This window comes from Hyaena hyaena, unplaced genomic scaffold, assembly GCF_003009895.1.
Source record: "Hyaena hyaena isolate Hyena2069 unplaced genomic scaffold, ASM300989v1 scaffold_157, whole genome shotgun sequence".
NCBI classification, from domain to species: Eukaryota; Metazoa; Chordata; class Mammalia; order Carnivora; family Hyaenidae; genus Hyaena; species Hyaena hyaena.
The window spans coordinates 1,573,964-1,599,124 of NW_024080789.1; the positions used below are offsets into that span (position 1 = coordinate 1,573,964).

General features: G+C 56.4%; 2 protein-coding genes across 4 annotated transcripts in view; one reads left to right on the forward strand and one right to left on the reverse strand.

The window, feature by feature from the left end:
* The window catches only part of CSF1R (colony stimulating factor 1 receptor), a 28,308-nt gene extending 12,793 nt beyond the window's left edge, over nt 1-15,515 (forward strand). The window contains exons 8-21 of the mRNA XM_039239415.1: nt 65-185; nt 274-461; nt 2,191-2,306; nt 7,547-7,673; nt 7,787-7,891; nt 8,378-8,488; nt 9,099-9,261; nt 11,311-11,402; nt 11,501-11,598; nt 12,625-12,747; nt 12,828-12,939; nt 13,450-13,549; nt 14,392-14,500; nt 14,605-15,515. Coding sequence (XP_039095346.1) covers nt 65-185; nt 274-461; nt 2,191-2,306; nt 7,547-7,673; nt 7,787-7,891; nt 8,378-8,488; nt 9,099-9,261; nt 11,311-11,402; nt 11,501-11,598; nt 12,625-12,747; nt 12,828-12,939; nt 13,450-13,549; nt 14,392-14,500; nt 14,605-14,745 — 1,706 coding nt within the window. The 3' untranslated portion in view covers nt 14,746-15,515. The remainder of the gene's footprint in view (nt 1-64; nt 186-273; nt 462-2,190; nt 2,307-7,546; nt 7,674-7,786; nt 7,892-8,377; nt 8,489-9,098; nt 9,262-11,310; nt 11,403-11,500; nt 11,599-12,624; nt 12,748-12,827; nt 12,940-13,449; nt 13,550-14,391; nt 14,501-14,604) is intronic.
* Nucleotides 15,516-15,674: 159 nt separating this feature from the next.
* The window catches only part of HMGXB3 (HMG-box containing 3), a 47,050-nt gene continuing 37,563 nt past the window's right edge, over nt 15,675-25,161 (reverse strand). For 2 of the 3 annotated variants that reach the window (XM_039239414.1, XM_039239413.1), the window contains exons 15-20: nt 24,881-25,065; nt 21,733-21,952; nt 20,770-20,903; nt 19,792-19,908; nt 18,061-18,270; nt 15,676-17,109 (exon numbers count right to left, since the gene is read on the reverse strand). In XM_039239414.1, the coding sequence (XP_039095345.1) occupies nt 16,642-17,109; nt 18,061-18,270; nt 19,792-19,908; nt 20,770-20,903; nt 21,733-21,952; nt 24,881-25,065 (1,334 nt within the window). In that variant the 3' untranslated portion in view covers nt 15,676-16,641. Of the gene's footprint in view, nt 17,110-18,060; nt 18,271-19,791; nt 19,909-20,769; nt 20,904-21,732; nt 21,953-24,880; nt 25,066-25,161 lie in introns of all 3 variants that reach the window. The other variant, XM_039239411.1, reaches the window with a different exon arrangement.

Genomic DNA, 25,161 nt, shown 5'->3' on the forward strand with positions numbered 1-25,161 from the left:
AGACAGGGGCGTTGGGGCTTCTGGAGCTGACCCCCACCTCTACCACTCCTCTTTTTCTCCTCAGACCCCCCGGAGGTAAGGGTCATGAGGACCCTCATCAATGGCTCTGACACACTGCTCTGTGAAGCCTCCGGGTACCCCCAGCCCTATGTCACATGGCTGCAGTGTCAGAGCCACGCGGATAGGTGAGTGGCTCTGCTCGCCTTCTTCACCCGGGAGGAGGGGCCAAGGAGCCGGCACCTGAAACTCTAAGCCACGCTCTGCTCTCCCCAGATGTGATGAGTCAGAAAGCCTGGTCCTAGAGGACTCGCACTCTGAGGTCCTGAGCCAAGAGCCCTTCCACAAGGTGATCGTCCATAGCCTGCTGGCCACCGGGACCTTGGAACACAACAGGACATACGAGTGCAGAGCCATCAACAGCGTGGGGAACAGCTCCCAGACCTTCTGGCCCATCTCTGTTGGTGAGCCTTCGCCCCGCCCAGCCCATGTTGGGAGGGGGGCTCAGGAAACTGCCCCAGGCCCCAGGAAGCCAGGGTCAGAGTGCCAGAGCGGAGCAGATCCCAGCCATAGCCAGTGCCACTTCTCAGGGTCCATTTCCAGGCACCTCCTGTCCAAAGGCCAGGTAGAGAAGTCTAGACCCTCGGGACTAGAAGCGGGGAGAGAAGAGCAAAGGCCGGGAAGCCATGAGGCCCAGAGACAAAGCAGCCTGAAGCGTGGCCTCATTTGCCCCCTCTGCTTATATTCCTGCCCTTTAACTCATTCGTTAATTCACAAGTATGCATTTGGCATCTGCTGTGTGCCAGGCACTCACTGGGGACAGGGGAGCAAAGCCTCCATGGAGCTCAGAGCCTCATGAGAGAGAGACAGGCAACAAGGGATCACAGTCCATCCCCAGCCCGGGGCCAGCCTTGGCCGCCTTCTCCACCCCTCTGACTCTTTTCCCTCCAAAGACACAGCCCTATCCATTCAGGGCCACGGTCGGAGGGTGGGGCTGGCGGCCAGCGCTGGGCACTGATGCAGGCTGTTTAGAGGAAGGGGTGCCTTTCTCTGTGTTGCACAAAGGCTCCAGTTGTCTGGGTCTGAGAGGCCCAGGGCCTTAGAGATGGACCCACGGCGCCTCCGACTCCTAACAACCAGGTTTCAGCACCGCTGTGTGGCAGGCCCTGGCGAGACTCTCTGGGCAGATGGACAGAGTGGGAGCCTCGGCTTTGGCCTCAGGCTCAGAGGTCGCCCCTCGGGTGCCTTGGGGGCAGCCACCACCAGGGCGGGATTCTGCGTGCAGCTGTGTGTGGCTGCTCTGTGTCACTGCTGGTGGTCATGTAGTAAAAATACTAAACCAGCGTCTCAATGAATGCTTACCCTGTGTCAGGCACTGTGCTAAGCACCATACAGTCATTACTGGGTGAGCTCACATGACCCCGGGAGGTTGGCACCCTTTTCCTTCCCACTCGGGAGACGAGGAACGTGAGACTTAAGGAGAAGTCACAGGCTCCACGTCACACACCTCTGAAGGGGCAGGGGCGAGATTTGGCCTCAGACTCGCACTGCTGTTGATGTGGAGGATGGGAATGATGCCCTTCAGACACACTGAAAGAACTGAGGTTATGGGTCCGGGAAGAAGAGAGCCAGTGGCCTTGAGCCAGGCTTTCAGACCCTTAGAGGGGCGTGTGGTTCCAGAGGGGAGGAAGCAGCAGGGAAATGCTGCGAAGGCGGGTTACGGTCTGGCCTCTAGGTCTGTCTGAGCTGCCCAGAGGTGCAGGAGCTGAACACCCACTACTGGTGTGTGTGTGTGTGTGTGTGTGTGTGCGCGCGCGTGCACGCGTGCATGTACGTGTAAGCCACAGCTGGGTACTAGGCCAGCCCGCTGCAGAGCCTCCTTGCACCAGCAGGAGGGGGTACAGCATGACGGCTCCCCAGCCACAGGTGCTGTGACCTCGGGCGGGGCTTGGGGCCCCGGCTTGAGCAGAACCGGAGGGGCGGTCCTCCCTGCCCCTGGCTGGGGGAGGGTCTACAGGAAGGCTCTCTGAGGTGCTGGGGCTTCTGAGGGAGAAGCCACTTGGCTCCGTCAACAGACATTTACTGAGCACCTACTGTGTTCCAGGCAGTACAGTGGCCGGATCTCGGTGGTGGCAGGAGGTCCCGAAGGCCCGCTCTGCCGACTCACTCCTTTGCCCTCCCCCATCCCTGCAGGAGCCCACACACAGCTCCCCAACGAGCTACTCTTCACGCCCGTGCTGGTCACCTGCATGTCCATCATGGCCTCACTGCTGCTGCTGCTTCTGTGGCTTTTGTACAAGTATAAGCAGGTGAGCCTGGGGCGGGTGGGCGGGCCGGGGAACCGGACCCTGGGAGAGCACCGCCAGGTTGCGAGGATCCACCCTTCAGCCCCTGGACAGTCATTCTGTCACCCATTCAGCCAACAGCTCTTCAGTGGGCGCCAACTGTATGCCAGCGTGAGTGGCTGGGTGCCGAGTGAGCCTCTGAGGCTCTTTTCTCGCAGGCTTCACTGTCTAGAGCAGGAAGCTTTTGCAAATCCAATAACCGGAAAGGAGAGGGAATGGATTACAGAGGAAAGGTGCTATGGGGAGAGGGACGGGGTTCCGGGAGAGCATAAACTCGGGATCCTGCCCCCTGCTGGGGCCTCCCAGGCACACAGAGAGGGCCTCATGGGGCCAGGCCTGTGTCTCGTGCAGGTGGCGGGTGGTCTAGGGGAGGAGGAAGGCTTGATCACCCCCCTCCTCTTCACTATGTACCATTAACCAGAGCTGCCCTTGACGGCACGCTGATGTTGAGCGGACGTCACCTAGAGCTCTCAACAGCAATCTGAGGGGCAGTGTTTGTGAAGCCCGTTACCTACATCCTCGCATTTAACACCCTCAACAATCGCAGCACGTAGATAGCATCGCTAACCCCATTTTACAGAGTTGGAAGCTGAGGTTCTGCGAGGCTGCGACAGTTGCTCTAGCCTACAGCCGGTCAGTGGCAGAGGCTGGGTTTTTAAAACCGTGTTTTTTTTAACCAGTACGTGAACCATTGAATCACCTTATCTTTCCCTCACAACAACCTGAAGGCAGGAACTGTAGCACTTTACAATAGGGAGATGGGGTGGCTGGGTTGAAGCACCCGCCCAAGGGTCCCAGGTGCCTCCCCCATGCCAGCCCGAGGCCCCTGCCACCTTGCCCAGCTGCCTTCCTACACAGAAGATGGTGTCCACTGCAATAGACACTGAGGCCCAGGTCGGAGGCCTGTGGGAGGTCAGAGGTGGAAGGATCTCTTTTGCTGGTGGGGAAGGGAGCCTGCCTGGAGGAGGTGGTTGGCATGGGTGGGACAGACCTTGGAGGACGGGGGGATGCAGCAAGGAGAGGCAAAACTCAGGGAAAGGGTATCTCCGGGGGAGGGCAATGTGTGCAGGGGTGAGCGGGGGGAAAGACCAAGGCAAGTTCCAGAAATACTGGTACCCGGAAGAAGGAGGCGGGGCACATTGAGATCCAACTCCTTGGACCCCATCCTGTAGGCTTGAGTCATCAGTGGGTTTGACCAAGGGAGTGATGTGATTTAGGGGTGAATAACCACCTGGTGGCCTCCTCTGCTGCCTTCCCTCCCCCACCTTGGGGGCTTTAGTATGAGAAGAGGGCTTGGAGTAGACAATGTGGACCGGATGTGGAGCACCCTGGGAGCCCCTGGAGTCAGCTCTCATGCTCATGCCAGCACCCAGCAAACGAAGGCCTCAGGTCAAGACTTCAGGGATCTGGGTCGAGCTCTAAAACTGTTTTGCCGTGAGACCTTGGCTGACTCACTGCCCGCTCTGGTCCTCGGTTTCCCCACCTGTGCGGTGGGACTGGTAGCAATCTTCCTCCTCTGACATATTAGAGCCTCCTGAGAGCCAGGGTTGGGAGTTGGATAGATGTGCGCCCTGCCTCTGCCTGTCTCCAACTATTAGAACTCCGGGGAAGTTGGGAATGTCTCTGTCTGTTTCTCCGTCTGTGAAATGGGGTTACTAATGGCGGCCACCCTACCGGGCTGTCGTGAGGATTCAACGACGGATCGTATGTCGGGGACTTAGCAGGGAGCTGGGCACAGACAGAGCTCAGGACGCAGGCTGCCCGCCCTTGTCCTAGGAGGAAGTTGACTGGGGAACCTGAGTTAGCTCACGTATCTTGGGACTGGACGGGTGTCTGAGGTTGGGCACCTCCTTGGCTACATACCGCAGTGGTTGTTGGGCCCTGCTCGCCCACCTCTATGGACAGGACTTAACTCACTCTTGTGGCCACCCGTTCCTCGTCTGAGCAGCTCTGATTATTACGAACTTCTTCCTTATACGGAGCTGAAAATGCTCCCGGTGCCCCACAGAGCTGCCTCCTCAGCCCATGACACGCCTGCCGAGATTCCAGAGAAGGGACCAGTTCCCTCTCCAGCCCTTTCTTCCGTGAGCTGCCCAGCCCCCTTGGCCACTGTTGGTTTGGGGACACCTTATCTTCTCTCCACGGGACCATTTTTGGAAGGTGAAATAAATACCTCATTTCCCATCCAGGAAATTCAGCTGCCCCCTGAGCCCATCTAAGGCCAAGGAAAGGAGGGCATCCCATGAGACAAGACCTTGAGGGGTCAAGATGCTCTTGGCCTTGCCTCAGGGCCTTTCGTGCAATTCCCCTCCGCTTTGCCCCATGGGGTTCTGAGCTTTGCCTCTGCATTGAGCACTCCGCCTGGCCTGGCCTCACTGCCCAGGCCTGCGGTAAGGGGTGGCTCTGGCTGGGGGGAAGGGTTGCTTCTGCCTCAGAGCTGAGTCATCACCTTCCTGGCCCCAGCCGGACCACAGCGGGGACCAAAGGGGGCGGAGAAAAGATCAGAAGTCAGCAGGCTGGAAGGAGGGCTTCCAGGAGGAAAGGATGGGGTAGGGAGGCGCGCAAGCTGGGATTCTGGGGTCTGGGGTCTGGAGGCCTACTGGGGCCGGACAGGAGGGTCTCCAAGGTTTCCAGTGGGACGTGTGAGGTCGCTACCTTCCTAAGACAGAGACCAGCCACCAGCCCAAAACCAGCGGGCCTAGACGGGGAGGGCCACAGGAACTTGATGTCTCCCTGCCCATGTTCGCGCCGAGGGGAAGCGTGCGTGAGCCTGGGTCTGGGCCTGCCGCAAGGAATGAGAGACGTGGCGCACGCTGAGTGTTCGCGGCTCGCAAAGGGGTGCTGGAGGAGAGCTCCCCACTATCACTGCAACTACTCCCCTTAGCAAACCGGGTGGAGGCGGCCCCTCTCGCCTTCCCTGTAAAGGGCTCTCCAGCAGAGAAGACCCTCTAGGTAGAAGCCCTGGGGAGCCAGGGTGGTCCAGAAGCAGAGGCGGTGTCCGTCTTCCAGGAAGGGGTACAGAGGCCTGAGGTGAGGGGAGAGAGCTGTGTCCTCCTCCTGGTGGAGTCTGGGATTCAGAGATCTGTGAGATCCAGCCAGATGACCTCTTCCTCCTTTGATTCTCCCCCCCCCACCCCTTTCCCCAATATCCCCTGGCTGGCTGGGGAGGGGGTGGGGGAGCAGCGCTGGGGAGGGGGCTGACTCAGGCCCAGCTGCAGGGGCCAGAAGAAGAAGTGGTGAGGAGGAAAAACAGCGTTGGCCACAGAAGCCCCTGGAGCTGGAAGCGGCCAGGGGAGGTCAGAGAATCCCTACCCGGCTCTCTCCCCATGGCTTGGTTTGGGGAGGCGCCCACACTCAGGGCTTGAATCCTCTGTGACTCAGGAGGTTCCTCCTTCTGTCCCATTTCAGACTCTCCTCCCCAGTCGCAGCATGAATGTTCTTAAGTTTAGCTGTAGTCTCTCTCCTGAATCAGAACCTGGAAGTTCTTCCTTAAGTCTAACTGCAGTCTCCTCTCCCAAACTACCAACTGGAAGTTCTTCCCTCCGGCTATCTGGAGTCTTTTCTCTTAACCAGATGCAACTTGCAGCCGCAGGCTGCCTTCCTCCCCAACACCCACTCACGTACCCTTCAGCTCGCCCGGGGCTGGGTGTCCAGAGAAGGAGCCCAGCTGCTAAGTACAGCCCAGCTGGTCCTTGTCCCCTAGGGCTGACCGGAAAGAGCTGGACTGCTGACCCAGGGCCTCGGTGTCCTCCACCACCCAAGCCCAGCTTCCACTTTCTACCTAAAGTCCATCTTCCATCAGCACTTCTCGTGGGCACCCCCTGGCATGATGCCCCCAAGCAGCTGCCACCCTGGGCAGGAAAGAGAGAGGCAGTCACTCCTCCTCCCTAGATCTGGCTCTGCCCTCTCTTCCTCTCCCTCTAGTTTAAAACACACTGTAAAGTCGATGTATCCCTCGCCAGCATCAAGTCTTCCAGGGCTTCTCCCTGCAGCTAGGAGGGGATCTGCTCGCCTGGCGCTCAAGGCCTTCCCATCTCTGGAATGTCTCCTGCTTCCCTCAAGCCACATGGGCACCAGCCAGTCCCTCAGAGTTGCCAGGACTTTGCCCACTCACAGCCAGTACACCTGCTATTCCCTGTACCTGCAAAGTCCTCCCTCCGACAGTCACCTGGCTGGTCCCCCGGCTTACACCTTCAGTCGCACCCTGCACCCTGCACTCTTTTCTGTCACTTTGATTTATTTTCTTCACGGCACTATTTGAAAATGTCCTCTATATTTATATATATGTGTGTGTGTGTGTATATATATATATATATATTTTTTTTTTATTATGTGAGTTGAATGCCTGCCTTAGCCCCCTGAATGCAAACCCCATGGGGGCAGGGGCTTTATCTTCTTTAATTCTGGGTCAGTGGTGTCTGGCACAAATAGGAGTTTGAAATATTTGTCTGGAAATGTTATTCAGCCTTCGAAAGGTAAGAAATTCTGACACATGGGGGAGCCTTGAGGACATTATACAAAGTGAAATAAGCCAGTCGCAAAAGGACAGATATTGTAGGATTCCAACTAAGTGAGGCACCTAGAGTGGGCAGATTTGAGAGATAAGTGGCCAGGGGCTCAGGGGAGGTAAGACAGGAAGCCCCTTGCTTAATGAGTAAGGAGTTTTTGTTTTGCAAAGTGACAAGAATTCCAGAGCTTGGTGGCATAAAGGTGTGAATGAACGTTGCTGAATTGTACACTCAAAGAATGAGAATGATGAATTCGTGATGATAGGTTTAGGTTGTACGTGTCTTATCACAATTAAAAATAAAACTAGGCAATATTTGGATGGGAGGATGGATGGATGGACGAACGGACGGACCTACTTCAAGGTCCCCCCTCCCTCCTGGCTCAAGAATTCCCAAGTTATCAGAGCTGTCAAGGCTCTCAGAGGTGACCCTGCTCACACCTTCCAGCACACAGGTGGGAAAACCAAGGCTTAGAGAAGGACAGGTCACATGGCGAGGCCAAAGCGGGCAAGGACGGGGCTCTCAGCACCTTGGACATGGGAGGACCCGGCCCCTCTCGCCGCCTCTCAGGCCACCCCTGCCTCCTCCCACCGTGCCTTGGGAGTGTCCACACCCCCCGCTCCTGGGGGTTGGGGATGAGATCCCACCCCTGGCTGCAGGCCCAGCTGACATCTGCTTTCCCACCTTCCCCTGCAGAAGCCCAAGTACCAGGTGCGCTGGAAGATCATCGAGAGCTACGAGGGCAACAGCTACACCTTCATCGACCCCACCCAGCTGCCCTACAATGAGAAGTGGGAGTTCCCCCGGAACAACCTGCAGTTCGGTGAGCTGAGGTCTCAGCAACCCCCGTGCAGCAGGCATGCGCTGCAGGGAGCCCGTGGGTCCTGAGTCGCCCGGGACCTAAGGAGACTGTGTGTGTGTGTGTGTGTGTGGCAGGTAAGACTCTTGGAGCTGGTGCCTTTGGGAAGGTGGTGGAGGCCACAGCCTTTGGTCTGGGCAAGGAAGATGCCGTCCTGAAGGTGGCCGTGAAGATGCTGAAGTGTGAGTGAGGGGGAGGGGCTTCCGGAAGCTGAGGGAGAGGGTGGGAGCTGGCGTTCCCTAGGGGAGGGGCTGCCCTGTCACAAGTCACCGCCCACTTTTTCAGCCTATCACAGCTGGGGGGGTGGGGAGGACAGGGCCTGGGATTGGGGGCAAGGACTCTTGGCTTCTTTAGCTCCTGGCTCTTAGCTCCTGGGTGTGGAGGGCTCTTTGGAGCCCCAAAGAGGCTGGGGTACACAGAGGCCCCCCTGGGCTATGGCCTGGCCACAGCTTGGCTTCCTGTCACTCAAGAGCACCTCAGTGACAGGCCATCTCTCCTCTCTCTCTCTCTCTCTAACTCCTCTCTGTGTGTCCACATTTCTCCTTTCCCCTCTTTCGGTCACTGGGTACTTACTCCCTGCTTGCTCTCCTCGGTGCCTCCCATCTGCCTGTGTGGCTCGTCTGCCCTGCCCTTTCCTGTTCTATGGGACCTGTGGCCCCGTCTCCCAGCCACGGCTCACGCGGATGAGAAGGAGGCCCTCATGTCAGAACTGAAGATCATGAGTCACCTGGGCCAACACGAGAACATAGTCAACCTTCTGGGAGCCTGCACCCACGGAGGTGAGGGCTCCTATGGTCTCGGAGCCTCTCCGGTGTGGCCCGGGACCACCCCACTCCATCTTTCCATCTCCCCCAAGTGATGACAGGGTTCCTATCTACCTCAGTGTTCCTCAAATTCCTACACTGGGTGCCTGGATGGTCAGAAGCTGTTGCTGAATGATAGATAGTTCTGCGAGCTCTGCTCGGTGGTACTCAGACTTCGGTGGGTGGTCTGAGCCAGCCAGAGAGGGGGATAAGAGCGCAGGTCCCTGGGCCCTGCCGCAGGGAGTCTGATTCTGGAGCTCCGGAGGGAAGATGCCACCCAAAGATGCATGGACACTCACCATAGGGTCCACAGAGGTGCCCCAGGGCCTTGACCTATACGGAATTCTCACAGATACCCTTTGAAGAAAGAATTTTCCCACTACAGTGGTTTGAGATTCCTCTGCTTTAGACAGTTGGAGTTACTGAGGCACGGAAAGCAGAAAAAGCTGCCCGCAGACAGTCAGGCTTAGAGCCCAGGTCTCCTGGGTCTCCATGCCAGGGTGTCATGTTGCCCTACCTCGCGTCCCCGTGCACACAGTGGGAGTGGGCCAAGGAGTGCGCTGACCCACTCTCTTGGCTACTCTAGGCCCCGTTCTGGTCATCACTGAGTACTGCTGCTACGGCGACCTGCTCAACTTCCTGCGCAGGCAGGCAGAGGCCATGCTGGGCCCCAGCCTGAGCGCGGGCCAGGATGCCGAGGCCGGCTCTGGCTACAAGAACATCCACCTGGAGAAGAAATACGTCCGCAGGTAGTACCCTGGCAAAGGACAGGAAGGAGGCCGGGGCTGGAAGGCAGGCCCAGGGTCTGCCTCCAAAGCGAACTCAGGCGTGGGTGGTTGTGTGGCCCTCACATTCCCCTCTCTGCCATGGGGGGTAGTCGCCCCAGCTCCTGTGGGCCACTTCGGTTTTTCTACTACTTATTCCTATCATCCAACAAATGTTTGAGGACCTACTATGTTCTAGGAGTGTGTTGGGCAAAGATGGGTGGCTCAGAGTCTGGGTGGAGACAGGCGTTAATGGTATCATCACTTGAAGGTATGTAAATTTCAACCAACGTTCAGGGTTCAGGGCTCTAGCAAGAGGGGCAGATGGTGCGGGATAAGTGCCCTTTTCTTCCCATGCCGTCAGGGGCTGCAGAGCACCTGGACAGTGTCTGTTGGTTGTTGGGCGAGAAGGGGCAAAACAGGCCAGGTCCCTGATCTACTTGGGCCTCAGTTTCCCCGGGCAAACCTTCGGGGTGGGGGGGCGTGGTTTGAGGCTCTCAGAGTCTTTCCGGCTCTGTCCTCCTATAATGCTATGATTCCTGGAAGCCATCTGGAGGCAGATGGACAAAGCCACATGGGGAATCAGAGAGAGGAAGTGGCCAGTTTCGTGTCACACATGAGTCAGGGGCAGAGGCGGAGCCTGGGCTCGAATTCTGCTCCCTCGACTCCTGGCCCAGTACTCACCTGAGCCACGTGGCTGTCCTAGAAGTCTCAGTCTTGGGGGTCGTGGGGCCTCAGGGCCAGGCTGCTGAGACATGATCAGAACGAGAAGGGTGCACACCAGGCCCCTATTTTAGCCACTGTCAGCTGCCAAGCCTGGGGAGGCAAAAGGGGAAGGAGGCCATTTCACTCCATCCAGTATCCTTGAATATGACGGCTGGAAGGATCTGCTTCCTCTTCTGATTCTCTGACGCCCCTCTGAAAGCACGGCTTACACTGGGCCTCTGTAGGCCAGGTCAAATCAAAATGAGAACTAAAGTAAAGTATTAACTTCTTATCTTCAAATGTGCAGATGGGGAGAAGATGCATACAGTGGGGTCACTTCAAGGGCAAATGGCATGGGAACCAATTCTGCCAACAGGTTCCCAGGCTGCATTAATAGAAGTGTAGTTTCTAGACCAAGGGAGGGGATGGTTTTCCCCTGGCCAGAGCATCGATAAGACACTCCCTTCTCTTTCTGGGAACACTAGGGGATGAGCACTGTCAAAGTGCACATCTCCACTGCAGAGGGGAGAGGAAAGGGAGACGGCCAGAAATTACACCTAGTTGGAACACCAGAAAGAGTAGTGGTGATTCAATCTAGAGAAGTGCTTCTCCAACCTACCTACGACTGAAAGCACATGCTCACAGGCATCACCTGAGAGCTGTTAGAGACACAGCTCGGTGCCCCCAGACCTGCTGAATCAGGATCGGCACTTAGATGGGACTCCCCAGGTGACTCCTACGCTCATGAATTACAGGTTAGGAAGCCCTCCTCTAGACCAGTGGCCTCAGCTCAGGCTACACACAGGAATTACCGGAGACATTTCAAAGTGTGAATGACTGGGTTTCACCCCTAATTTCGAGGTGCTCTGGGCTCCCTGGGCGACTGAATGTGAAGCCAGCCAGCAGTGAGAGCCACTGTCAGGCAGAGAAGGCTCAAAGAAGGGGCCCTCGAATATCCTCAAATCCCTGCAGGGCTGTTATGGGAAAAGAGAGCCTACTTCTCTGTGCCCTTGAAGGCAGAGCAAGGGCCGGCAGGAAGAAAATCGCAGGGGCAGATTGGCATTAGGAATAGAGAAGAACTTTCTAACAGGCAGAGATGCCCAATGACAGAACGAATTGTAAGCTTCCTCCCCATATGGCTAAGCAGAGATCAATGATGACTCACAGAATATGGTGGTGGTGGTGGGGGGGGGGTTTCCTCGTCAGAAAGGGAGGTTCAAGTTGACCTTGAGGTCCCTGCACTTCCCTGCTGGTTGGAAAGGACATGGGGAGCTGGAGGCCAAGGTGCGAGCTGGCTAGTGTAGCAATGGGGACCTTTCTCCTACACAGGGACAGTGGCTTCTCCAGTCAGGGTGTAGACACCTATGTGGAAATGAGGCCTGTCTCTACCTCTTCTTCGAACGACTCCTTCTCTGACCAAGGTGAGGAGGTCCTGGGCGGCAGGTGCGGAGGGCGGAGGACAGGGGCCGCTGGGGGCTGGGATGTGCCGGGGCTGCCCTGACGCCTCTCCCCACACCAGACCCGGGCAAGGAGGATGGGCGGCCGCTGGAGCTGCGAGACCTGCTCCACTTCTCGAGCCAGGTGGCCCAGGGGATGGCCTTCCTCGCCTCTAAGAACGTGAGTTGGAAACTGGGTCCGATGTGGCCCCTGGGGAGGTGGGAGGCTGCTGAACCCTCCCGTCTCCCGTGAGGCTGGGTGACTAAGGATGGAGAGGAAAGGCGAGCATGTGGGGAAGGCAAGGAGGGGCCAGGGCGCCCGAGAGCAAGTGGGCAGCGGCCACACAGCCTCCAGGCGTGAGTGGGAGAGAGCTATGCCTGGAGCTTCTCCAGCGCTGGGTGGTGGGGGCCCCAGGCCGAGCACAGCCGTCGCCCGGGTGTGCAGCAGGCGGTGGAGGACCCCGTTTCCAAGAACAGGACTTATCCCTTCAGTTTGGGTCAACAGCGCGAACAAGGCAACGACTGGCCCCTTGGGAAGCACATGGTCTTGTGGGGCTGATAAACGAAGCTCCCCGAGTTGTCATGAGGGTAGGGGATGACGTGTACCACACACTCAATCCAGGAGGTTCCCAGTGAGTGGGGGCTGTGACCGCGCTCCTCACAGCAGATTTGGGAGTCGAGCTGGACTGTTAACTCTGCCTTTCGCTGTGTGACCTTGAGCAACTATTGCAATTCTCTGAGCTTTGGTTCCTACACCTATAAAAACGGGCACAATCACAGGGTTGTCCTGAGGGCAAAACAGGGTTGCAGTGTGTTTAGACGGTGAGGGAAGGGCCTGGCATGGTTGGGCCCCGCAGGTGGCAGCTGCCGTTATCAGTGGCCGGTGGGGTCACAGGCCATTCCCAGCACCAGGGCTCACAGTGGCTGCGCGCAAGCAGGTAGCCCGGCTCTGAGTCAGTTCTTGCTGCTCAGGCCCAGAGGGCCACAGTGATGGCAGATTCTAGACAGCCAACTTTCCAGCCACGTTAAATTTCCTCAGACCTGGATCTTGGTAGCAGGTAGGGACGGGAGCCAGGGTACAGGACCAAATCTGATACCCACGCCCTCAATGAGGAGCCCAAGGCATTCTGGGGGGGGGGGCCTGGCTGCTCCCCCTGCACCTCAGGCTCGAGTAGGGGAGGGGCCGAGACTAACTACTTCCCTCCAGTGCATCCACCGGGACGTGGCAGCCCGAAATGTCCTCCTGACCAGTGGGCGTGTGGCCAAGATCGGGGACTTCGGCCTGGCTAGGGACATCATGAATGACTCCAACTACATCGTCAAGGGCAATGTGAGTGCTGGGGAGGGTGGGCCGGGCTGGGAGGGGGGCAGTGAGCCCAGGTCCCAGGTGACCGGGGTCTGCCGTGCTAGGCCCGCCTGCCTGTGAAGTGGATGGCACCAGAAAGCATCTTCGACTGTGTCTACACGGTTCAGAGCGACGTCTGGTCCTACGGCATCTTGCTCTGGGAAATCTTCTCACTCGGTAAGCCACTAGGCCAGCGCAGGCTCAGCCTGGCACTGACTCGTGTTTGGCTACTCCAGTGTCCTGTACCTCGTGAAGAATGCCAGTCAAGGGTGTTTGCTGTCCAGGGCAGAGCAAAGGCTGGTGGCAGCGAAGCGATGGGCATGGCTTCTGAAAACCCAGCCATGCAGCTCCTGTGTGCGCCCCGTGCCGCCAGGCGTTCCCTCATCTGCCCGCCCGTGCAGTTGCTGCTTCCTTGAATGCAGTTTTCTTTCCCTTGTTACCTGAAGTGTGCACATCCGGCCTCTGGAGTGCCAGGCCCAGGGATTTGGGCTAAGCCCTTTAGTGCACTCCTCTAACCTTATTCCAAAGCCCGTGCTGGAATTTTCTGTGGTGTGATGAGGCCTGGGTGACACTCCCAAATTCCACTGAAGCTTACGTCCTTTGTTAACTCTTGTGTAGGGGTGGGTGTGGGGGCAGGTGAAATGTGAGCCCCAAGCATGGGCTCCTACGTGACCTTGGCCTTTGCAGGGCTGAACCCCTACCCTGGCATCCTGGTGAACAGCAAGTTCTACAAGCTGGTGAAGGACGGATACCAAATGGCCCAGCCTGCATTCGCCCCAAAGAACATGTAAGTGAAGGACCCCAGGGAGGAGTGAGGGCTCCTCAGGCTGTGGTTGAAGGGGACGGAAATGTGTGTGTGATCATCTCTCCCCGTCCAGTGTTCCAGGGCTGGGCTTCATCTCCCCCATAGTGGGCCACAACAAGCCCATTTCAGAGTTCGGGGTTTCCGCTGGTTTCCAAGCAGCTGTTCTGAGATCCCTTAACTGGGACTGGCGCTAACTCAGATTTTGAAGTCACTCCAGGATTATGTCCCCGAGGCACTCTCCTCAGCTCGTCTTGGCTCTCTGGGGTATCAGCCACCCCCTCACCAGGGGACCCACCTGCCTGCACGCCGCCTCGTAACCACCTCGCTAAGCTGCCCGGCGAGTTCTTGCCTCCCCTCCCTCTCGCCACAGCCTTGCCGAGAGCCGGCGGGCCATGAATCCCCCAGCACACCCTTCCCCAGCCACTCTCTCCACAGACGCTCCTGTGCCCGGCCAGGCACCTGCGGCCGGCGCACTGCCACGTTCATCTTCGGTTAGTCAGCCAGTCACCCATCTCAGCCCACCTGTCAAACCTACCTGCCGGTGGCCGGCATAACCCCTCTTAGTTCTAAAGCCTGGGCAAGATAGCATCTCTGAGCTTTTTCTCCCCTCAGCTGGCAAGTAGGCATGATGAAAACAGCTTCCAAGGGTTACTGAGATTAAATGAGCTGATGCAGATCAAGGGCTTAGCATGGGTCTTGTGACAGGCCCCCTTTTCACTAGGTTTCAGGACCTCTGCCAGGCGAGACCATCAGGGGGTGTGTGCGTGTGTGTGCCTGCGTGTACTGGACCCCCAGACCCACGGGCTGCTTCTGTCCTGCCTTAGATACAGCATCATGCAGGCCTGCTGGGCCCTGGAGCCCACCCGCAGACCCACATTCCAGCAGATCTGCTCCCTCCTCCAGAAGCAGGCCCAAGAGGACAGGAGAGCGCCGGTGAGTGGGGCGGGCCGCAGGGTGGGTGGCTGGCTGGGTGGCTGCCGCAGGCTGGGCCGGGCGCGGGCAGTCAGGACCGACCAGCCCGTCTCTCGTGCCGTCAGAACTACAGCAACCTGCCCGGCAGCGGCAGTGGCAGCGGCAGCGAGCCCGAGGAGGAGAGCTCGAGCGAGCAGCTGGCCTGCTGCGAGCAGGGGGATATCGTGCAGCCCCTGCTGCAGCCCAACAACTACCAGTTCTGCTGAGGGCGCGACACGGAGGCACCTCCAAGCTTCACCTCCTCCGCGGATGGGGCACCGCGAGGAGAACCTACAGACTCTGCCCTTGGCCATTTCCCTGCACAGCCCAGCCCGGCTCTGGAAGTCAGGACTGTGAGATCCATGGGGGTCTGGGGAGGACCCCGCTCCCAGGGCCTGGGCCATCACTGCCAGCCAGGGGCTAGGGCTGAGCCCCCCACCCCCCACACTGTTCTCGACGCTACGGCCTCACATTCACTATGCTGACCGGGAGAGCCCCCACCTCCCTCTCTTAACCTTGTCCCCACTTCCAGGAACCCCCTTCCCCGATTCCCTTGTTGTCTCCTTGGAAATGGACTGGTTTTGTGGCTACGAAGCACCCTCACGTGGAGAAGACAAGGCTCCTTGCGCCCCGGCAGAGGACCCCCTGTGGTCAAGTGCAACGAAGAGCAGGCAGGTGCTCAGAGACTGCGCCCAGCTCTGGTGCCTGAGCGCGGGGGGTTCCTTTGTAAGAAGGAACCGTACTTCCTAGTCCCCGCCCTTTGGCCTTCTCTCTACAGACCCGCACCCCCCCCCCCCCGATCTGGTCCCTAGAACGAGCCAGGTGGCAGCTAAAAGTTCGGGGTTCTGCCAGTCCCCCGCGCTTCCAAGCTGGAAGGCAGGGGACCCGTGTGGCTGGCCACACCAAGCAAGTAGCACGCGCCCCAGGCAGCCGACGCCCCCTGACTAACAGGCACACTGCGGGATGTCTCTGTCATTAAACTAACGGCATTAACACAGCTGGCCTCTCGTTCTTTGTGCCGCACGCGGGCCTGTGGACTCCCCAGGACCTCCTTCCATCCTTCTTCATGTCGAGTGACCAGCTCAGCATCTCTCCTGTTCAACCACACTGCGATCCCCGCAATGAGTGTGGAATTGACTCTTGCTTCACCAAAACAGATAATTTAATAAATTTTATTCTTGGTGGGGGAAGAAGGAGGGGAAAAAAGCCACCTACTCCACTCCTCTCAATAAATTAAATAACACACGGCCAATTCCCGTGCCCTAAGCAAACCTTAGGCACTTGAGCCAGTCCCGCTGTTTCCTTATGGCCCAGTCTACTTCCCCTTCACAGAAGGGAGTTTTTCCTACTGCCGCCAGGTTATGTCATGCCAGTGGGCCACATCCCCTCTGTGGTGAGGATCCAGGGCCCAGAAAGGATGTGAGGTGCAGCAGCAGTGGCCAGGGAAAGGAGGAAGGAGGTCCTCTTCCTTAAAGCTCAGGGCAGAGAAGACAGTCCTGGAAGAGAGCTGTGGCTGTTTCTCCCTCCTCAGCTTCCCCCAAATCTGGGTGCAGGAAGAGTAGGAGGGAAATGCATCCCTCCTCTAGGAAAATCAAGAGCCCAAAGGGACCCCTAGAGCTAACGAGGCCCCAAAGGCCCCAAGTCAAAGGCAACAGGCTAAGGAAGTTGTGTGGCTGCAGGGGCTGGAAAGAGCGTTCCCCTGGGGGGGCAGGGGGAAGGGCTACCTCAGCGGCCTCCCCCCACCCCACATACAACAGGTGCCGGACTCGGCCTCAGCTCACCCCAGGACCTCCACCCTGACCCGCAGCAGGCCCCGGGGAAGCCACCAGCCACCAGCATTCCCTCAGCCTCCCTTCTCCTCTGCTGAACACACTATGTCCCCCAAGTGCTCTCCGGGGCTAGTAAGGAATGTCCTGGCGCTTCTCATGACCCCTAGGAGGTAGAGAACCATGGCTCCCACGCCCCATCATGCTCAGGAAAGGGAAGTTCTTTGGTCAGTCCCAGCATCAGAGGCCTCCCCAAAGGTGAACATTCCTGCCGGCTCCCTGGATGGATATGCCTCAGGCAAGGGCCTCACTATGGCTTGAGATGGTGCAGTCCCCGTCCCTGTGCAAGAGCCTGGCTTATACTGTCACTGCGGCCACCTCTTCTTCCTCACCCTCCTCCTCAGCCTCTGTCTTGATCTGAGCGACCCCAAGGCGGTAGAGGGTGTCGCGGATGACCACCTCACCGGGCTGGCAGCTCTGCACGATGTCATGGATCTGCCGGTTGACAATCTCGCGGCTGGTGAGGAAGTCCATGAGGCGGTTGTAGAGGTAATAGTGGGTGGCATTGTCAAAGGCAATGGGCCGCTGGCGGACACTGTTTGGTTTGCTGTCTGTGATGGAGGCCAGGATGGCTGCGTAGGGTGCCAACTCAGGGCACAGGGATGAAGAGTGGTGCCCAGTACTGGGGTCGCTGGGACCGGGCTGTGTGTCTACATGGACAATGTGCCGTGCGGCAGTCTTGGTGACCGGGTGCTGGACAGAGTGCTCAGCCTCCATCACATCCACAGTATAATGCTGGTCCAAGAGTTCTGGGCAGGATACACTCTGCAGGGGAGAGAAGAAACCACGCTGACAGGAGGGAAGGGCTGAGGCAGAAGCTGTGTGGTGGGGGAGAATGCAGGCTGTGGGCTCGGTCAGCCCTATTTCAACCCTCACCACCACACGTGCCCTCATCTCCAAAAGCAAGTCCCCTCTCTTCTTCTGTGCCTGTCTGCTCGTGAGGACAGGGACAGTAACAGGCCACCTCCCAGGAGACAGGTTGGATTACTGGAGGTGCTTATTACCGTGCCTAGTAGATTCAGGCCGGGGCTGCAGGGGAGTGGGGAGAAGGGGGACCTCACTGAGGCTGTTGCCTTTTGGCAGTGCCTAGCACAAACTCGCAGAACCAGGGAGTCCTAGGGAAAAAGGAAAAGGTGAGTGATGACAACGATGTGCCCCTTCTTCCTGCTGTCAGTCCTAATGTGTCTTCCAGCAAAGGGCACAGGTGTCTGGGAAGAATCACTGCCTCATTCAAAACACCAGAAGCAGAGACAAGGGCTCTGCCACTAATCTGCTTCTATCAACACTGGAGAAGTTCACAACCGGACACGACCGGTGTTCTTTAAGCCTCTGTGCCTCTAGATCAGAACACGTATGCCATGCAGCGTGTTTGCGGTCAAACTCCTGGCAGGTCTGGGTCTTTAGTACACCAGTGTGCATCACGTCTCCGAAAGGCAGCAATTTTCCAGGCTTATCTGGAAGGCCAACTCTGCTGACTCCAAAATACCTGTGTTTGGGACACCCTGGGCCCTCCCCAGGGACGTGCTGTGGCCTCACAGGTTCAGGGACTGCTCGGTAAAAAGGTGTGGAGGAAATGCTGGTTCAGAGCATCATGACAAAACAGTAGGAGAGACAAAGGATGCTGGTAACGGTTCTCATAAGGCCTTCCCAAAGAACCAGGAGGTGAGACACGGTCAGCCCGGGGGATTTCCTGCCACTCCTTGAAAGGGAACTCACCACAGGCGGCTCCGCAGGGCTGGAGAAACAGCCCTGGTTCCTCCCCCACATCTGGTTGGTCAGCTCTGGGTAGCAGAGGTCAGCACACAGAGCCACTGGTGTGGCCATGTCTACCACGTAGACAGGTGGCCAATGGCGGGAAGAGACCAGCAGATCCACGTGGTCTCGGGCGCTTTCGCCCCGCACGAGATATTTGGAGCCACAGATCACCTGGGCAGGGAGATGGAGGACACAGAACAGCCAATCAGCAGACAGACTGAGTGGAGTCTTCACTGCCTTCTTCCCAGGAATAATCGGGTTCTGTGACTAAAGCCCCGGCCATCCTGCCAGAGCCTGTCACATTCTGCCTCCTACTCCTGTCCCTAACTGAAGTCGTTAGCTCATCCCTGACTTCCTGAGAGTACGGCTGGGACCACTTGGTCTTCAGGCGAGGCGGAGAGGCCCCCAGGGGCATCTGCTCCGAACCCCACCCTCCACACTGCCCTGACAAGCACCGTCCAGTCCAGCGGCTCCGATCCCCAGCCACATGGCACTGGCAGCTGACAGCTGGCTGAAGACGGAGGTTCCAGGCCCCACTCCAAACCTAAGGAGCTAAGCTCTGGGGGTGGGGTTTGAGCATCTGGATTCTGAGCAGCTCCCCAGAAGACCCAGATATGCCGCCCAGACTGAAGCCTCAATGTTAACTAGTGAATACCTCCACTAACAGCCACCCCCCCACGGCACTTCACTGCTGAGCTGTGTGTATAGCAGGGAACCCTGCATCTGCCTCCACCTCCCTTCCCCGGCCCCCACCGATCCTGGCTATCACCTCGTAGTAACCCTGCTCGCCCGTCACAGCCCTGAGCCCTGTGGCTCTCACGGGCCTGTGTGGTCAACAAACGGTTCTCATGAGATGGTCCCCAGTCACATGAACACAGTCCTCTGAGCAGGCTCTGTTCTGCCAGCGTCTAGTCTGTCTTTCAGATGCAGCTTTCAGTAAAGAAGGTGACAGATAATCAGACTCTCTTTTGACAACTAGTCCCTATGTCCACTCCCACGCTAAAATGAACTGAAGGCTGTGCCAGCAATCTCCGCCCTGGTTAGTGCTTGTTCCAGGGGCTTCCAACCTCAGCGTCTTCCCTGGCCTGCTTTGTCACACAGTGCACAACCTCCCCAGAGTTATCCCGGTGCCTATCCTGTTCACGCTCTACGTACAGAAGGCGTGCTCTTCGTAAACCAACACCTGAATTTCGGCCTCCCCAGTTCCGACCCAGAACTGTCTGGTGGGCCCCTCGTCACTCTCAGAAGGGAAGCCAGACTGCCATGGCCTCTGGTCAGCCAGATGGGCTAATGAGGCTTCCCCACTCAGGACTCCACGGTCACCCGCCCTCTGCTGGAACATCACGTCTGCAGCTCGTCACCGGCTGCTCCAGACAGCGGGTCCCTCCATATTAGCTTCTGTCTCGTCTCTATCTAGTTCCTTCAGAGCCGGCTCCATAAGCCAGGGCGGCTTCATTTCCCTACTAAAGGAGGTCACCTAGTGGAGGAATGACCCCTTCAGTGCTCACCACTGATGACACAGGCTCCCTTCCTAGTCCAAACGGTGGCAACTGACCCATAAGGAGCCACTCCACAGGCCGCTCAGTGACCTACGTGCAGCTCCCACAGGAGGAGCTAGATCAACCAGATCCTCTGTGTGGAAAACCTGGCATGGACAAGCTCACCCCAAGGATCCCTCTGTTACCCTCTTACCTGATGGGGGCACACCTTGTAGATTTTACCTCCCGTGAGATGAGGTGGGGGCTGTCTAACTCTGGCTCCATTCTGTACAGATTCATAGAGGGCCAACAAGGAGAAGGAGAGCTGTTCCTGGAGCAAGGTGAGATTAAACACAGAGCAGTAAACGCTAAGGGGCCAGGCCTGGCATGAGGCACCAAATGCTCACTTCAATATCCAAAGTAAAAGAATAAACTATCAAGGCCAGAGTGGGCCTTGGAGCCTCACTAGTCCAATGTCCCCTAGGTACAGACGGGGACTCTGAGGGCCCTGAAAGGACCAGGTCACAGACAGAGCCAGCTAGAATGACCAAGGCACCAGACTCTTGAAGCCCGGGGATTTCCTACTTTTTACACAGCAGGGAATGCTTCAAAGAGAAACTAATGTTTTAGTCTGAACTTGAAGAAAGCACAGAATTTTCAACAGCATGTTAGTATGAAGAAAAGTAAACACATGCATGAAACACATGCATTCACGTATGCACATGCATGTGCACACACATGTACGCGCGCGCGCACACACACACACACACACACTCTCCCTCTCTGCATGCAACAGCACTCACTTTCAAAGAGCCTGGAGAGGTGATAACCACACAGTGCAAATTACTTCCCTTACAACAATCTCATGGGTTGGTATTTTGGTTACTTCCACTTTGTAAACCAGGAAAACGAGGCTGAGAAATGTAGGGAAGCTTATCCAAGATCACGCCCAGTAAGTAGGAGAGCCAGGATTCCTGCCCCCAGAGTCTGGGCCCACAGAGGAACTGACCGGAGGGAAAGGCCTCCCATTGCTGTCATGCTCTGGCTGCAGACCACAGCCCAGGGTTCCCTGACTGCCAGCACCTTCTGTCCGACGAAGGCACTCGTCCCAGCTGCTCGTACCCTTACCCAGAAAACGGACTGCCAGCCTGCTTCCAAAGTCCCTATCTGCACCGCCGCCCCCGACACTCACCTTGGTGTCTTCTGTGCCAAAGGGGATGCCACACTGCCTTAGCAGGTGCCGCAGCTCCTCCTCACTGTAGGAACCAATGTCCTCAAGCTTGCAGGTGCCCTCATGGAGCAGCCTCACCAAGGCGCTGCCGTGGCCTGCAAGAGACAGCCCTGCTGATGGGGGGAGCTGCTGCCAGCCAACAGAGCTCATGAGGAGCCCCTCACGTGGGAGGCTGAAAAGCAGGGGCCGGGGCCTAAGTACAGCAGGTGGGGAAGCAGGCTCTACCTTGAGCACTGCCCGGGATGCTGAGGGAGGGGGGCTCAAGGCAGGTCTTAGAACTTCTGCAGGTATCTGAAGTCTCTCAGAATGGGCTTTCGACCTTTGAACATCTAGGGGAGAGATCCAGTGAAGCGCCCTTGCAAAGAGCCCCAAAATGGGTATTTCAGAACCGACATCTCAGATGCTTAGCACAAGGGCAGCAGCAGGAGAGCAGCGGCTCTCGTTTCGAGAGTGCTCTCCCTACACTGTGTTCCTGAACCTTGCCTGGCCCACAGACAGCTCCATGGGGGGTCTCAGAAAAGAAAACCAATTTCTGGGTCTTTAAACAGTAAACCGGAAGTGGGACCTCAGCATCTAGTGTTAGGAAGCGCTGTGTGAGAGCCAGAGGATCACATGTTAAATACCTATGACATCTCAGGCCACATCCAGAATTTGAAACATGAAATAGAATAGGAAACATATTCCCCTTGGTGAGGAGAAGTACTGTTGTGTCAAAGCTGGCTGGCAGTTCTTCAAAACTCTACACCATGACTTGGATCTCCAGGAAGTTTGGTCACACACAGGTTGTCACTATCTTCTCATAAGAGCCCTCCAGGCGAGCCTGCCCATAGCACCGCCCTCCATTTATGCTATCTGGCCATGGGAATGTTCCAGACGCTGGACTGGGCCCTCCCCTGACCCGAGTCAGCCACCAGGTGATCTTACCAGGTACTGGCCGCACACCCAGGTTTTTGTCTTTCTCAGTGTTGACGACCACGGCTCCTCTCATGAGCGGTGGAAAGAAAGGGGCAATAACAGACGCATCAAACTTGGTGATAGGGATGCTGGCAGGGAAGGCCACCTGCTCAATCACCTCTGTCTCCATCGTGGCCCAAAAGTCCTCCACGTTTACCTCACTAGGGCCCAAGAACTCAGGCCAGGTGAACTAAAAGGCAAAGATAAAAAAAAGATCAAACTGTAGGAGCCACCGAGTATTAGCAACACAACAGTCTCCCTTCTTGCTATACCCTGGACAACAAAGGGTGTGTGTGTGAGGGGGGACATCTGACGGCCACGTACTACCGGGGCACCCCCAAACCTAATGTGTCAGTGCCTGCCTTTCGGCTGCATTCCTCTCTCCCATCCTGCAGGACTCCCCAACGCCCGAACAATCCTAAGTCCCTTCTGCGTCCACCTACAGCCAAGTCCCTTCCCTGACTGCAAGGAAAGGGGGGCCACCGCGTGCTGCCGTGTGCTGGACTGTGAGACTCCGCAGTCCGGGGTCGAGTGAGAGTGCACACAAAGGTCTAGCTCCTGAGCCACGCCCCCCGCTCCCTGCCACCTGGGGCCCCAGCGCATGCCGTGAGTCAGGAGCGCAGCCCCCTGCCCCCCACTTCGCAGCTGCCGAGCCCACCCCCTCCTCAGAACAAGGGCACGAGGAATGCCAGCTGACTGTGCTGCTGTGTGCACAAACTGATGCGGTGACTGTCTCCAGTCCAGAGGGTCCTCTTGTATACAGTCCCTGAGGAGACAGGCCACCAGGCAGCCTCCTCAGGGACAAATGTAAATTTAAGTTTTGTTCAATAACTTCTTCTTGCATTTCCCCGACATCAGAATACCCTCCACCTGCTTCTCTGCCCATCCACGGCGCCACCCTGCACACACAGCAGGGGAAAAATAAAGTCAGTCCTGGACTCTAGAAAGAAATACCCAGTACCACAGAAGAAGAGAGACGCCTATACCGAGAGTGAAGGGAATTCTACGCCATTCTGTGAGAAAAAGCCTTGATCGGACAAAGCAGGTATCAAGCAGGACCAGGAGACATAAGTTTTTGCAGGGAGGTGGGCATGTTTACTTCTGGAAACCAAATGGTCTCTGTAGCCAGATGTGTTTAAAAACAAAAAACAAAAAATAAGAACAACAAAAAATTGGAGTCCAGAGTCCCAGGAATGAACATAGCGGTGCTTACAAATTCAGACTCTGGAGTCAGACAGCCAAGGCCAAGGCCAAGTCCCAGACCCACCCCTCCTGGCAGGGTGAGCTTGGACAAAACCCCTGGGTTTCAGCCCCTTCATCAACAATATCAGTCCTACAGTAAAGCACTAAGAAGGGCGTAAGAACCTGACACACACAGTAACACGCCCACTGCACAGCAGCCGCGTTATCACTGACACGACCACCATATTACCATGAGATGAGCAGATCCGAAGGAGTCTGGCAACAGCCTCTTGATGAAATAACACACAAAAGCAAACTTTTTTTAATAGTTCCTTTTACCTACAAACAACACTTAGAAGACTCTGGGAAGTACTATGCTTACTTTCATAGTCTTGTTATGAACCACCGTCCTTCAAAGGAATATGTCATCAAAATACATGCTTTTTTTAACTGGGAAGAAACAGAGGCATATGTATTAAGTCCCTAATAGGCCCAGCTGGCCATGCCAGAACGAACCCAAACTTTTCTCTAGAGGACCCGCACCACCTATGGTGGAGAACAGGTGAGCTGAAGGTCCAGTGCCTCAAGGACACTTCATGTTACAAGTTCAGGGGCAGAGAGCCTTCACCCCACCGCTACGCTACTACCAGCCTTCTCACCGGCATAGAGACCAGACCTCTCAGCACGACCATGGGAGAGTTCAGCACTCTACGGGATTTTTTTGAAACACCCACGTAACCAAGTTAAGAAAAACTCCTCTTATTTCTCAGTTTACTAAGAGTTTTATCAGAAACTGGCGTTAAATAATAACAAAAGCCTTTTTTACATCTAATGAAATAACCAAGTGGGTTTTCTTCTTTTACCTGTACAGCAGGAAATTACATTAGTATATTTTGTAATGTTGACACAATCTTGGTTTCCCCGAATAAGCTTCCCCACGATGTGTTTACTCTATTCACTGTTATTACTGTATTCAGCACTGTGGCATCTATATTCGCTAGTACAATCACTCCAATTTCTTCTCACAGTAAATGTCTCATTTTATTTTCAAGGTTATTTGGCCTTATACAACGAGGTGGAGAAATGCATCTGCTCTGACTAGAAACATAGGTTTCATGGAGATGTTAGAATTGAGGTATAAAAGCCATCTGAGTTTGGTATTCCCTCTGTGAATACTTTTTAGTTAAGGCCTAAGTCACAGAGCAGGCCACTCTCCCACACTGTTTCCACAGCTCTCCATCCCACTTGGTGTGAGTGTTCACAGGGGCCCGCATGGCCCCGTGGGTCTGGCCTCCCGCAGCCTCTTGGACTCCCACACCCCACCGCTCTCCCCACTGCTCACGTGCTCCAGCCACACCAGCCTCTTCACCATTCCTCAACCATGCATGGCAAGCCCGCCTCAGACCTGTTTTGCTGCTCTCTCTGCCTGGAATATCCCTCCCCTGAGAGCTCTGTGGGCTTCAGATCTCTCCTCAAATGCCACCCTATCAGAGGCCTCCCCCTACTTACTTCCCTCTAGAAAACAGGCATCTGGCTCTCCACCAAACTGCTCCCTTCTCACTGCTTTACTACTTTTAATTACTACTTACTACATATAATATAGACATTAGTAGAACATACAATTATTAACGACGTTTGTTTCCTGTCAAATTCCCAAATCTGGGGATTTCATGAATTCCCAAAGCAGAATTCAAGTCTCACGAGCACATGGGTTTTTACTGCCATGTCCCAAGTGTCTAAAAAGCATACCTGGCTCATGTGGAATAAATGTGTTGGATAAGTAACGAACGCCTCAAGTTTCCTCCAGCATTCCTTAGATAAAACAGCCCCTCGCCCCTCCCAGGCAGGACTGGAGCCGTCTGGTCCTGGGACAGCTTGCAGGAAGGTGGCTGCCAAGGCGTGAAGATGGTCCTAAAGGCAGCCAGGATGTACTTACTTCCACACTCTTCAGTGCCAGCACATTTTCTTCGTTCCTCTGGGCCATTTCCACTTTGGGAGCCACACCACAGATGCCACAGATCATGTCGTTGTAGTCTCGGATAGTGAGGCACTCGAAAGCCCAGTAGCCGTTGCACAGCAGCTCCTGCAGCTGACTCAGCTCCTCCGAGGTCAGGGTCTTCTCTGCAAGGAGAGCAAGAGCTCTGAGAAGCCACAGAAGACCGTGAGGCCATTGGGGATGAGCCAACGGCCAGCAAGAAGAGCAACTCTTCAGACTGC